This window comes from Macrobrachium nipponense, chromosome 12, assembly GCF_015104395.2.
Source record: "Macrobrachium nipponense isolate FS-2020 chromosome 12, ASM1510439v2, whole genome shotgun sequence".
Classification (NCBI taxonomy): domain Eukaryota; kingdom Metazoa; phylum Arthropoda; class Malacostraca; order Decapoda; family Palaemonidae; genus Macrobrachium; species Macrobrachium nipponense.
In genome coordinates this window covers 44,764,282-44,779,375 of record NC_087205.1, presented here as the reverse complement: position 1 = coordinate 44,779,375, position 15,094 = coordinate 44,764,282, and the positions used below count along the sequence as shown (strand labels likewise).

Below are 15,094 nucleotides of genomic sequence, written 5' to 3'. Positions count from 1 at the left end.
CGAGCCCTAAGGCTTTGGTTAAGCCTGGTCGCCTCATGCTGCACTTCATTTACAGCTGATTCTGGGAAGAGGTCAGCTCCCCAGATGGTAGAAGAAAGCAGCTTGTTCGACTCATGCCGAATTGTAGCTTCCTGCAGGACATGTTTCCTGCAGTTCCGTCTCGCTATCACAAACTCGTACAGGTCCGACTGTACAGTCTGTGTTTGTGACTTTGCCAGAAGCTTGAATTGAGGCTCCGAACCGTAAGTCAAGGCGGCAACCTCTGTCATCACTAAGGAATTCAAAGTTTTGCCTAACCTTGTCCTTGCCTCAAATTCGGCTTAGATAAGGTTATCCGGTAGCCTAGGAAGTCTCTCACCGAACTGATCCATGGCACAGTCCGGCTTGAGTTTTCCTACCGTGAATGTTGCTGGCAGGTCTTCCCAGAGTTCCCCAAAGGCTGGGAAGAGTGGTGACGTCGGGTCTGATTCCCTAAGCTGAGGGAGAGGCTCATCCTTCATGGCAGCTTGGATGGTAACCTCCGCTATCTTTGTTGTGAAGGGGAGTGGTGCCTCCTCCTCCGTAGCAAAGATCGTGAAAGGGCTCTAAAATGCCAGGAGTTTGGTATTGGTACAATCCCAGTCTTCCAGGCAACGTACCCATTCCCTTTGGGCCTGTTCGCGACTGTATAAAACAGTCTCCTTAGGGATCTTGTCTTCCCTGTTCAGAGCTGTCTCCGTTAGCCTAGCATATCCCATGAAAGGCGGTTGCAGGCCGGCGGGATGGAACTTGAAGTCCTCGATACGACGAGTTCCATAGTCTGGGATGGAGATCATACCATCCTTGAAAGGAGCAAAGGCTGCTACCCTCCAAGGGATTGCTCATAGTGAAGGTGGGAAGGGTGTTGTAGTCAGGCAACGAGGCAACTCCGGCGCCTGCTACAGGGAGAACGGCTGGAGGAGCTTGGCTCAGCCCTGCCAGTCGATTCTCCTGGTCCGTCAGACGATCAGAAATATTCTGAATCGACTGGCCGGACTGAGTCAACGAGGTGGAGATCTGGGCGTTCATTTGATCGAATCTGGTATTCATCACTGAACCGACCATGTCTCCCACCTGTTGCATGACCCCTGCCATGAAAGCGACAGGATCGAAGGGACCAACAGGAGTGGCCTCGACAGGGGTCACCGGAGGAGCTCCGGTAGAAGAGGAAGGTACTGGCTCGGCGGGAGTGCGGACCTTCTCTTTAGAGGACTTGCCTCTCGACCCTTTCGAATGCGAAGAAGAAGTCTTCGCTTTCCCTGCTCCGGGATGGTGAGCCGGAGACTTATGAGAAGAGGAAGAAGACGACGTCCTCTCCAGGGTCTTCTGCTCTCTTTGCCCCTTCACCTTGGGGACTACTGAGGCAGTAGGCATCTTAGTTAAAATCTCTGATTCCGTGAAGCCTTGAAAAGAAGCAGAGGTCCAGCGTCGCGACATCTGCTGAGATGTCCTGGCCTCCCCCTTCCATCAGGGCCTGCTCCACCTGTTGCTGAATGGCGGCGATCATCGGAGCTGCCGCGGCGGGGTCGACTTACCGCCTGGGAAGATCCTAACAGCCATACTCTTATCTAAGATACATGGCTGCCCCTTCGGCGCGTTCTTGCCGAAGCCACCTACCCAGGCTTTCAGGGTAGCCGACGTGGCGTCCTTAACGGCGGCAGCCTGAAAAAGAGGGTCATTGTAGTCCTTACAACGAAGCCCCGAGGACGAATGATTAACATTTGAAACTGTTAGAACTATATATAGCATTATAACACAAATTTATGTGATAGTATATACCAGGAACGAATATACCTATGCCGTTATATACTTACTCCGTCCGAAAACTGTTCCACCAGCTCATAGCAGATGGAGCAGGCTACATGGTGCCACACGATCAAGTCCTTGTGGCGGACGGCACAGGGAGCGTGCGAGCGACAGACCTCATGCCCTCAGGGGTCTGGAGGACGGCGTTACACCCGGCCTCCTGACAGTTGGTAGCCTGTAAGTGGATAGATACATAAGTATCTTCGTTATACACTATCAGGACCACTTATGATAGCATAAAATTTTTGGGCATAATCCTCCCCTGTAATCCGTGTGGGAGAGTCCATGGGATCCGGGAAACTGGTTGAAATCTCCCGGTGTACGCTGGAGAGGAGAATTTAGATAAACCAGATACCTTTCATACACCTATAGTTGAGTTTCAAGGAGGAGTACAACACGCCGGAGAGAACGAGAGAGGATTACCCATAATTTAAAACTAAATATTAAGTAATAAGTTGGAGCGTGGAGCTCCGTTGTAAAACCCCTCTGTCAACCACCGGGGCGCTCGGATAGCAAGCGGGCGCTCCGTCAGAAGGCGAAGGGGACTACTGATACACACCGGGAAAGCATGTAGGACCGACCGATCCCCCTCCCCCTTCAATAGCTGGTGGAGACAGCTATAACGAGAAAAAAGAGAGGAGGGGGGGAGGAGGGATCGTGCAAAAGGAACGCCGGAGAAGGACTGATGTGGACAGAAGGGGTGGCCAACCCCCCCTGATCACACCAGAACTCCCCCGAAGCACACAGATAACAAGGACGGTCCAGCAGTATTCCCTAAAGTCCATAACTCCCATGACCCCCCTAAAAGGGGGGAGGAGGGGAGTGGTGCTCAGATGGTCGCTATAGCGACCGTGAGCGAGCGAGGACAGACCCCCCCTTCCGCGTGGGAGGAGGGGGAGGGGAGTGGGACTAGGGCGACCAGTGGCTCGACGCGAGCGCAGGTGGACCATGAGGCGATAATGCAACAAAACATAGCCTAGGTTGAGCTGACCACGTGAGCGAGAGTGGACCACAAGGCGATAATGCAACAAAACTAGCCTAGGCCAAACTGATCGCCCTAAACATGCAACCCCTAAAATGATAAATAGATCGTAATAAAGAGAGAAAGGGAAATCATGAGTGAGAGAGAAAGGGAACGTCCAGGAGAAGTAGGCTAATTTCCCCGAAGGAAAACAAGCAAACTGCTCAGGTGCTGGCCTTAGCCGACACGTAAAACGAAGGGCAACGGCCAGGATGGCTGGACTGGAAGAGACATAATAAATAGTAATCACTCACAAGCCTAAACACCTAGACCAAGGGACATGCATGCATGAACACTAATCTAAGGCACAGGCAACGGATTTCCGAATAGTACGATGTAAAATAATAAATGTGTGGGAACTTGTGTACCACGTGATAAAACCCACATATAAAGGTAATAAATACACTGGATAGATACCACGGTATGGGGGACCGAAGTATCTAACCGAACATGAGGCGAGTCGGCAAGGCCGCCATGCGCCAGACCAGGTGACTATTATCGGACCTAAAAAACGGTAAAAATAGTTCCTGGCTGACAAAAAAACTAGTGTAAAACCTTTCGGGGTACTTAACTTAGCTGTGGCGATAGCTGCTAATTCCATGTTTAAGGTAAAATCCAGAAAAACACACGAAAGTCAGAGCAAAAGTAGCACGTGTGTACCCAAGTTCGCTAACGAAAAGGATGGCCACCAGAGGCGCTGCAGTCGGCGTGGTGGGTAGCGTAGTAGTAGTAGTTGCTGACTCCGACTGTGTATCAGCTCTCTCAGGAGGGGGATTTTGATGAAGGAGAATTCTAAATGACAAGAGGTTCGTGGTAGTGGTTCTCACTCACCCCAGCTCCATACCGACACCCTCTTTTTATTTAGGGTGAGCGAGTCAGTTATTCTGACATCCTCCTGAATTTATTTTTTCTCTCATATAATGTTAGTATCATTTACCTAGAAATAATGAACTTAAGGATTATTTCACGAAGCGACACGAACTGAGCCCAGAAAAGGCTTTTATCAGGCCCAGCTTACTGCCTGGCATAGTAACTTGTTTAACCCAACTTCCCGACCAAGTAGTGACCCAATTGACAGAATTTCATTCAAATTAGCCCTTGTGAATGGATATAAGTAATCAACATACAATCATGTATGTAACAAAAATAGATATCTGACTCTTATCAGGATTGAACCCAGGCAAAGGCTGCCAACTGAACAATGCAAATCATAATAGAAGTTTTAACCTAAGTACAGTGCTATTTAGGTTCAAATTTCTTGAACAGGCTTCCTGCCTAGCATTAGTCCAGTAATTAAAGAACCGAAGTTGGAAGAAATTGCTTTTTTTTTTATTTCTCAACTGATTTTGACAGTAAGTTAGGTTCAATAGCCATGATAAAAAATCTACCCTGATCTGCTCACTGCTAATGCCCTAAATTGGCCCTAATCCAAGATGGCTACCATCACCAATATTTAATACCAAAAAGTTTAACATCTTCCAAATTAATAGTGCTATAAATGCAAACAAGGTATGTAATCCTATATTTTGGGGGCCAGGGAATTCATCTAAAGCATTTTCAATAAGATTGAGAAGATATTAGAACTTGAAAGTGACAACATTCCTTAATTGTATTCCCAAATTTAAGATCTTAAAAGTTGAATCATCCAGAAGCTCTGCTTCAGTGTTCACTGCAGCATTGGTGCAGGTGATTCCCTCTCAGTGACCACAAGCCTGGGTGCACAACAGTCCATTTTAGCGACAGGAACAAGTATTTTTGTCAGAATTGCCATGACAGTTGCATTTTGACTAGTTTTAGCAAAGATGCTGGAGTGGCATCCCTCTGCATCCTCATTGGCTTGAGTTTATAAATTCTGGTCTTTGTAGGTAAACCAACCCCACTTTATTGGATCAAGATGATTGCCTTTCCATGTCTGTACCTGGTGGTACAGTGTAATTGTGGTACTTGGCTGCATCACGGGTGGGTGGAAGAGATTCAGGAGGCAGATAGACCGACCTGGGCACAACTTTGCTACTGAACATAGCTCCTCTTTCAAAGTCAAGGGTATTTCCAGGCTCACAGTTGTATAAGATTTCTAGAGCAGCTTGCCCATGCTTGTTGACATCATCATGACATTGATTTGCTTTCTTGAATAATTTGGCATGCATGATCCTTGAGCTGATGGCATTTGCTCATTGCCATGACCTTTCCTATGCCATATGGCTGAGTCCACCAACAGATAAGCCCTGACAGCCCATGCTACAGCCTTCCTAGGCAGCATATGCTCCACACTGCCTTCATACACTTTGGACATCACCTCCTTCAAGCCTGAGCCAGCCATAATACTACCAATAGAGCACAGGAAGCTCATCTCTGTATGGAACCCACCCAGGGTAAGCACAATCTGAGGTAATGGACTTTCATTTGGCTGAGCTTCAATTATCATGAGAGCTATCCACCACAACTGCTGGTCAAAGGTGACGACTGGAGTTGTGTTGTACCTGCTAGCATGGTCCATAATATACACCAATATAGAGCAGACACAAGTAGGGTCAGATGGAGTGAGGTCAGTCTTGGGGAGGAATATGTCAGAGCTTTTTCCAGAATGTTGAATTTTGTGATGTAGCTTCTGCATGTACCCTAGCCACATAGGATGTGGTTTTGGAAGGTGGAAGGCTGCAGTCCACATCAAATTGAGGCTGTCATTTTTTATGTCAAACACTTCAACATTGGTATACATAATTTTGGAAAGAACTGTCTTTGGATTTCTCTGTTCAACCTGATTCACTTGAGCTAATTGTTTGACCTCCATGTCCACCTTGCATCGTGGGATTTTCCTGGTGCTCTTGACAGCTGGGGTAAATGTTGCCATTTGGCCCATTACATGGACTGACCCATGGCCACTTAAGGTTCTGCTTGGTATTGGAGGAAAGAGCCTGTAATTTCTTCTGGGAGATAAACACCTTGCACTGCTGCAGCATTGCATCTATACTGGGTTGCTTTTGTGTATGAAGAGCAGAAGCCAAGTTTGCTGATAGAGTGTCACACTGAGACCAACTTGCAAAGGTGGAAGAAATGAGCGAGGACATGCGGATTGCAGGATAGCCTGACCAATTTTGGCTGCACGCAACCTTGCATTTCTGCTCTTGACAATGCTGCTTAGGAGCAGTTGCAATGAATAAGGGAGGCATGCAACATTTAAATCAACAAAACATTTTTTCAGAAGTTGGGTGTTCTTCAATATGAAGTTCCATGGACTTTGTCTCTGTTCTTATGAATTCCCAAACTGTCAATAAGTCTGCACATATCAGAGAAAGTTTTCTTTCAATTCACTTGCTCTGTCATATGCTTCTTGGATAATAGTTTTAATATTGAACTTCAAAGTAACGATATTAGGACATTGTCTGATGGTGGTAATTGGTTCTCCAGCTCTTGCTTCAGTTGCTTGTGGGAGTACACTTCCTCCTCAGTCATGCCACTGTCTTTCATAACTTGGTGCAAGCCTTGCAGTGTAAGAGTCTCGTCATGTTGTTTTCCAGAAAATCAATTGCAGATTGAACAGCATCAACTTTGGATGTGCTTCTAGGTCAACCAACTTTTCTTCTCTTACTAAAAGATTTGGACTCATCAGATGCAAATCCTGGAGGAGCCTCTCCCTTCTTGAACTTATCCTTGCACATGTGATGGTATAGAGCCTCCTCAGCTTGTAGATCATTTATCATAGAAAGACGAGACTTGTCTTCCAAGGCTTAATGATCCTCCCTGATGTGACAGTGACAAATGATATTCTTTTGGAATCCTAAAATCATAACATGACTGTATCCATAGCTAGCTTTGGTAGGATTTTTCTTTGCTAGACATTTCAACAAGCACTACACAAAAGAGGCAGTGGATTTTGAAACTGAAGACATTTTCTTCTTCTGATCTCAGGTTTGCCTTACCCACTTCAGAAGAATCAAGCTTTTTGGGAGACTTATGTGCATAAGAATATCATGACTTGTTAAAGACCACATATGGAACATCTAAGTTTCTCTCTTTGTTTGCTCTGTAAATACCAGCACACTTTTTCTGTGTCAGTTTGACATACTCTTTGGACTTGTCTAGATTAATCACTTTTCTACAGATGACACACGCCATATCTGTTCAGTCTTAGTTTATCAACCAACACTACAATCATTCAATTATTCCATTGCAACCAGTACAAATGAAATTAAATTCAAGCATTATCAACCTAGAAACATTGCAAATAACATAGGTGAAAACATGCTGTAGATTACAACTAAGTAAAAAATAAACTCCTTAATTAATTGATAATTTGGCATATGGTAGCCGTAGCATCGGTCATCTTGAATTAGTGCAATTTTGGGGTATTAGCAGTGAGCAGATCAGGGTAGATTTCCATTCTGAATGGTAGACCTAATTTCCTGTTGAATCCAGTTGAAAAACAAAATAAAGCAGTTGTTTTCAACCTAACCATATTTTTTTCACTTTTAATTACTGCTACATAGCAACAAGTTTCACCAAATTTTCTGACCCATCAGTGACCCAAATATCCCTTGTGAGTGAATTTGACCTGGCTGGCAGGGCTTTGCAGCCAGAGCGCGCGCCCCCCCCCCCACTGGCAGCAACACAACATCCAAGTGCATGGACTGGCCTAGGCTACCCCTTTGTGGTGGTAGATTCAGATCCATTTTTTTACACATATACTTCCATTTCCACTGCTGTTCCATCCTACTGTCAGAATTTTCCAACTGATGTTTATTAGTGTTATTATGGGTTTCCCCAAAGTTTTAGCGTTAGATTTTAGTACATCTCATTTTCTTTTTGGATCTCCTTGCCTTGCTTTTCAACCACTCCAACTGTCTTTTCACTGCCTTATGCACTGAATTGCAGAAAATCCCCCAGTGTTTGGCTGTATAGCTGGAATTTATATTGCTAGTCACACTTTTCATTGTTGAATAAGGCATCTGTATGAAGTTGATTCACAGTGTAGTTCAATAAGGATTCCTTGTATGGATAGCAAGCAGTACATCCTTGTATGGATAACAAACCATACAATCCTGTGGATTGATAGAGGTATGTTGACCGCCTATGCTGTACTAGGAATACAAAAAAATTTTCTTATGCCTTGCTTAGATAGATGGGGCAGAGCCCAGTCTCATATACCTGTGTCTTTGATACCATCAAATACATGTGTCTTTGATACCATCAAATACATATACACATGACAAGCAGGTGCAGTGTGTTAAGCACCAAAAATAATGCCTTCGTTTTAACCAATGTGAACTTCCCTAAATGAACAAATTGTTTTCTCCCTAAGCTGGTTTCTTATGCTATAAATTATGTACACAACAAAAAGCCCACTTCCCGAGGAAGAATTTTGATTTTTATAACTATAACCGGATTATATGAGTTTTTAATTTTAACTGGTGTGCTTTTTTTGGTGTAAAAGAATGTGTACAAATTTGGGTTATGAAGTTTTGTAGAGAATCAATTTATTTTTATTGCAGTCCAATAGTAGCCAGTGACTTGAAAGATGGTGAAAGGAATAGAGAACAGATGGATAAGCAGTTAAGTATAGGACAGCTTCATAACTCCCTGCATCAGCAGTATCAGCAGCAGAAGCAGCAGCAACAGCAGCAGCAACAGCAGCAGCAGCAGCATCAACAAGGTATGTATATCCAAATTCAGCTCTTAATTTATTAAGAACCTCATTCTTACGACTTTTTAAAAAATATTCTTTCACAATTTATGTATTTAAGAAAACATTGTGATGCATTTTATGATATCAAGTAGTCTCAATGGCCGATTTTTATTATTAAGAAAGTAAGTGAAAGCATACTAAATTAGACTTACGGTAAGTTGGTGAAAATGCTTGATAATTGAAGTTACCTGTATCGCAGTATTGTATGATTCATCTTTGTCACACTTATTTTTTGGTGAATTGTAACCAAGATAGGAGAATTCAGTAATGTTTGAAGTCAGTATTAAAGTGCAAAAACATTTGGAAATTTTGAAAATTTCATATTTTCAATCTAGATAAAAGTAAAAAGAATGTAAAAAGATAACGTTAGGAACTTGTAGAGGTGGCATTTGATAATTTTTTGGCCTGCAGCTAAAATACATATGTTAGTTTTTAATGAATATAAAGTTATTCCCCATAGACACAGAATGAGTTTTTTTGCATTTTCAGTTCTATGATATTCAAAGTTATTGGTAATAAAAATGTCAAATAAAACTTAAAAGTTCTTTTAATTTATTAAAAATGTTATTTGTGGCAGCTTACTTGGGTGGAGTATAGTGTTTGGATGTGTATAAAAAAAGGATTTTGACTTAGGAAAAATCTATTTCTAGGCGATTGGTTCGTGTCGCCCAGCGAAATAATCCTTCAGTTTATTATTTCTAAGGTAAATTAGCTTACAAATACCAGAGAAGAAAAAAATCAAAGAAGATGTCAAAATAACTGACTCGCTCTCCCAAAATAAAGAAGGGTGTCGGTATGGTAACTGGGGCGATCAAAATTCTCTACGAGAGAGCCGACCTACAGATCGGGCCGGCGGCTACTACTACAACAACCCACGCCATGCCGATCACCGCGCCTCTGGTGGCCATCCTGAAGTTAGCAGGCAATCTTGGCAACAGGGTAGGGTAGTGGTGGGATTTCGCTGGGCGACACGAACCAATCGCCCAGAAATAGATTTTTCCTACGTCAAAATCCTTTTTCTGGGCTCAGTTCGTGTCGCTGCGCGAAATAGTACCAGAGAATTAGCACAAGATTGAAGAAAAAAGAGGGTCTCAAAATAAAACTAAAAATTAAATCTACAATACTATAATTGCAATAAGAGAACATGTATATAAAATGGTAAATGAAAGTCATGAACATATTTAGATAATTTTCTAAATAGGGGCACTTCAAATTAATTATATCTTATAATTAAGTAAGTATTGTTACAAAATAGATATACAAAGTTACAAATCTTGAACATATTCATATATGATAGTGTGTGTAAAGATAACAATATAATAATGCAACACTAAATAAATTTTATATACATAAATAATATTATACAAAGTATCAAACCATCATGATATGAGAGTGTGGGACCCTAGCATAAAAATAAGGGAACCACACTCGTAAGGTTATATACAAATATTTTGTGTGGGTGTCCCTAGCAAAAAAATAAGGGACACACCACTAAGCCATTCAGATAAGCAGCTAAGGCTAAGGCGAAGTGTAGAGCAGTATGATAGGGTGGACGAAATGTTAAGTGAGGCAGGCAGAAAGGAGATCTGGATCTTTAACTATACTACTGTGCAGAGTCAGGGGAAACTATGTTTCCCGCTGCCACTGCTGAAAATTTTAGAGATTCAAGAGACTTTAAATAGTGTCGCTTGAACACTGTCGGCGATTTCCATCCAGTATACTTTTTCAAGTCATCGAAATTCATGTGTTGGAAATAATTAATTGAGGTGGCTACTACCCTGACATCATGTGCTTTAGGAAAAGATTCAGGGTTTGCTTGCTTAATAAAGTAGAGGATCTGTTGTCTTATGCCTTTAATTGATAAAGTGCCACCCTTTTCTCTCCTAAAGAGGGGACCCGAAGAGGAGGAGGATATCCTAGACAGAAAGGCTCGTAAGGTCATTACTGGACAAAGAGGAAGGGTCTTGAGGAAGAGGAATGACTTTCCAAGGTTCCCACCTCAACAAAGGATCCTCATTCTTAGCTAGAAAGCTGCGATTCTATATGACCCGTATCTCTGGACAGAGCCGACAGTTCTGAAATTCTAGCTCCTGAAGCCAGGCTTAGCAAAAATAATGTTTTTCTTAAGAGCATTATAAATGAACAAGTTGAGTTGTCAGTATCTGAAGCCAACTTAAGGACATCATTCAAAAACCATGACACAGAAGTAGGCCTTACAGAAGGTCTAAGTCTAGCACAAGCCTTGGGAATAGACGAAAAATAGGAGTCTGTTAAGTCTATGTTAAAACCCATCTGAAAGATCTTCTTCAAGGCAGATTTATTTGTAGTAATAGTGCTAGCTGCTGATCCTTTTTCAAACAAGGACCTAAAAAAGGATATAGCTGAATTGATAGTCATGATTTTGATGTTTTATTCCTTCAGAAAAGATGCCAACTTCTTAACTGCAGCGTCGTACTGCCTCAGAGTTGAATCCCTTTTATCTGATTCCAGGAAAAGGATATTCTGGGGATCTATACCTGCATCTTTTTTGGCTGCAAACTTCATGAAGTCCATAAAGTTAGGGCTTTGAGAATTCCTGAGGAAGCGAACACAGTCTTCATTTGTACTGACTGAGAGAGCCTGGGATTGGGAATCCGTTGTGGGCGAAGACCCAATTCCAGAAGCAGGGGATACCAATTGCTCTTCGGCCAGTCTGGTGCTACTAGTGCCACTTGTCCCTTGAAAGTCCTGAGTTTGTTCAGAACTTTCAGAAGAAGATTCACTGGAGGAAAGATGTAAATCCTCTTCCACTGGTTCCAATCTAAGGCCAGAGCGTCTGTGGCATATGCCAGAGGGTCCAGGTTGGGAGTCACATAGCATGGAAGCTTGTGGTTCACCTGAGAAGCGAAGAGATCGACTTGGAGACCTGGGACACTCCAGCGTATCCATTGGAACGAACTGTTGTCCAGAGACCATTCTGACTCCAAGGGAACTGACCGGGATAGAGCGTCTGCTATCACATTCCTTACTCCCGCTAGGTGGGTAGAGGAGAGGTGCCATTTGAACTTGTCCGCCAGGGAAAAGATGGCTATCATGACATGGTTTAGATGTCTTGATTTGGAACCTCCCCTGTTGATGCAGTGTACTACTACTGCGCTGTCCAGAACCAATTTTACATGAGAGTTCTTTGGTGGCAGGAGCCTCTTCAGAGTCGGGAACACTGCCATGGCTTCCAATACATTTATGTGAAGCTGGCGGAACTGTAGTGACCAAGTTCCTTGAACCTTTTTGAACTGGGAATACCCTCCCCAACCGCTTAATGAAGCGTCTGTATGGATGGTTATTACCGGAGGAGGATATTGAAGAGGTACTGACATGGACAGATTCTTCATTTGAGTCCAGGGACGCAGATGGTCCCGAAGGATTTGCGGAATTGCTGACAACTTGTCCCGAGATCTGACATTTGCTCTTGAGCGCCAGATCCGGCCTATGTCTTTCAGTTTGGCTTTCATCAAGATGTTTGTTACTGAGGCAAACTGTAGGGAACCTAGGATCCTTTCCTGGTTTCTCCTTGAAGCATATTTGTACTTTAGAAATTGCTTTACTGACTTAGTTATTTCCTTACTCTTGGCTACCGGAATTGACAGATTGTGGGAGGATAAATCCCATTGGATGCCTAGCCATTGAAATCGAGACTCCGGAGTGAGTCTTGATTTTCCCTTGTTCATCTGGAATCCCAGATACTCCAGGAACTGAATTACTTTCTTTGTGGCTTTCCGGCATTCCTCGACAGTTGGTGCCCAAATCAACCAATCGTCGAGGTATGCTACTACCATTATCCCTTGTGATCTCAGTTGTTGAACGACTACCTCCGCTAGTTTCGTGAATACCCTGGGAGCTACATTCAGTCCGAAGGGCATCACTTTGAATGAGAATGTCTGGTCCCCTAGCTTGAAGCCTAGGTAAGGGCGAAAGTGTCTGGCTATTGGGATATGATAGTATGCGTCTGTAAGATTGATAGAGGTGGTGACGGCCCCACGGGGAAGTAAGGTCCGTACCTGGGAGATGGTCAGCATTTTGAACTTGTCGCAGCGAATGGATAAGTTTAACTGGGACAAGTCTAAGATTACTCTTCTTTTTAATGAGCCTTTCTTTGGCACGCTGAACAAGCGACCTTGAAACTTTAAATGCTTGACTCTCGATATTGCTCCTTTCTGAAGGAGTTCCTCCGCATAATCTGTCAATTCCTTCGATGGAAGTTGAAGGAATGGTCTGGGTGGAGGGGGCCCTTGATCCAAGCTCCAACCCAGACCTTTTGACACATACTTTGTGCCCATTTGCTGAACCCCCACTGATGCCGGAAGAGGAACAGCCTCCCTCCTACCTTGGAGATCTCACTGCTGCTGTGCTGGGTGAGCTCCACGTCCTCCACGGAAGTGTATGCCTCTATTAACGACTCTACCTGATCCTCTCTGACGAAAGGCTCCTCTGGCTCTACTTCCCCTGACAAACCGGTTAAAGTGCTGAAAGGCTTGGCCTTCATACACTTGGTTGAACGCCGGGGAGACTGCATAAGATGTGGATGGCTGAGCCTGAGGTGAGATCAGGAGGATATGTTGCGTCTGGCCCTTCGACGTGGAAGCCTGTCCTGGTTGGGTGACTGGGACGGCTGATACAGACTGAACAAAGTGCTGAGGCTTCTTCTGGTAAGGTTGAAACCTCTTGGACTTTTTCAGCTTCTTACTCGAAGCAGACGAATCTTGTTTCCTCTTGGCGGAGAGGCCCCAATGATCTTTGAGAGACTGGTTGAGTCTCGTAGCCTCGTTCTGGACCTCCTTAACCGCTGACTCCGGGAAGAGGTCCGCCCCCCAGATGTTGGAGGAAAGCAACTTATTTGGCTCATGCCTAATAGTTGCTTCCTGGAGGACATGTTTCCTACAGTTGACCCTCGCAACCACAAACTCATACAAGTCCGATTGGACTGTATAAGTCTGTGATTTGGTCAACAGCTTGAAGAGCGGTTCCGAAGCATATGAAAGAGCCGCTACCTCAGTCATGACCATGGTGTTGAGAGTCCTTGCCAGTCTAGACCTCGCCTCAAATTCAGCTTGAATGAGGTTATCGGGAAGTCTTGGAAGTATTTCACCGAACTGATCCATAGCACAGTCCGGCTTAAACTTTCCAACTGTGAAGGTGGCTGGCAAGTCCTCCCACATATCACCAAACGAAGGGAACAAGGGTGATGTGGGGTCTGCCTCTCTCAGCTGTGGCAAAGGATCTCCTTTTAGGCCTGCTTGCGCCGTGACGCTTGCGATCTTCGTCAAGAAGGAGAGTGGAGTCTCCTCTTCCGTCGTGAAGATCGTGAAAGGACTTTTGAAGGCCTGGCGCCTAGTGTTGATGCAGTCCCAATCCTCAAGACAACGAAGCCATTCCCTCTGAGCCTGATCCCTGGAGTAAAGGACTGTCTCCTTCGGGATCTTGTCCTCTCTGTTCAAAGCTGACTCCGTCAGCCTGGCGTAGCCAATGAATGGAGGCTGCAAATTCTCAGGATAGAACTCGAAGTCTTCAATCCTTTGAGTTCCACACTCCAGGATGGAGATGAGACCATCTTGGAAAGGAGCATAAGATGCTACTCTCCAAGGGTTGCTCATGGAGAATGGTGGGAGGGAATCATGAGGAGGAAGCTGAATGAGACCGGCACTAGGTGCTGGAGTAGCAAGCTGCGGGGCCTGATTAAAACCAGACAAGAGGTTCTCTTGTGTGGACATCCTGTCCGACAGCTGAGTGAACATCTGCTCTTTGCTGTTCCTCAACAATCCTACAAGATCCCCCACCTGCTGCATCTTTCCGGCGGAAAATGCAGCAGGATCAAAGCCAGGAACTGGCACAGGAGCAGATGGGGTACGTAGAGAAAGTACCTGCGAAGGAGGAGAGACCACCGACTCCGCCGGAGTACGGGATCTCTCCTTGGAGGACTTGCTCCTCGACCCTTTAGAAAGTGAAGCAGAGGAAGAGGATGCTTTCACTTTCTCTGCTCCGGGGTGAGAAGCCGGAGACTTACGAGATGAAGACGCCGAAGAAGTCTTCTTAGACGACGACGTCTTAGAAAGGGTTTTCTGAGCCCTGTGGCCCTTCACTTTGGGAACCACAGAGGCATCCGGTGCACTATACGGGAGCTCCGCCCCCGTAAAGCCCTGGAAGGAAGAAGAAGAAGGAACAGGAGATGAAGATCCAGAGACGCCCAAGGGAAGCCCTTGAGCGTCCAACGTACCTACCTCAACCAACAAGTCGTCCACACCTACCATGGGCTCTACATTTATATCCAATGTGGCGACCTCCGCCAAGATGTTCTGGCCTGGTCCTTCCTTCATGCACTGAGCGACCTGCTGTTGAATGGTCGCAATCGTCGAGGCTGCCTCAGTAGGGTCGACGTACCCCGTCGACTTGCCTCCGGGAAACAGAAGGACAGCCATCCTCTTCTCCAGGATGTAAGGCTGCCCTTTGGCGGCGTTCTTCCCGAAGCCGCCGACCCAAGCTCTCAGGGTTGCGAGAGCAGTCTCCCTGACTGCGGCAGCCTGAAAGAGAGG

At 44.8% G+C, this 15,094-nt stretch overlaps 1 protein-coding gene across 8 annotated transcripts in view; it reads left to right on the top strand.

The window, feature by feature from the left end:
• Positions 1–15,094, top strand: part of LOC135224510 (myb-like protein P) — an 871,197-nt gene that overhangs the window by 650,858 nt on the left and 205,245 nt on the right. For all 8 annotated transcript variants that reach the window (XM_064263552.1, XM_064263551.1, XM_064263553.1 and 5 more), the window contains one exon: positions 8,335–8,495. In XM_064263552.1, coding sequence (XP_064119622.1) covers positions 8,335–8,495 — 161 coding nt within the window. The remainder of the gene's footprint in view (positions 1–8,334; positions 8,496–15,094) is intronic.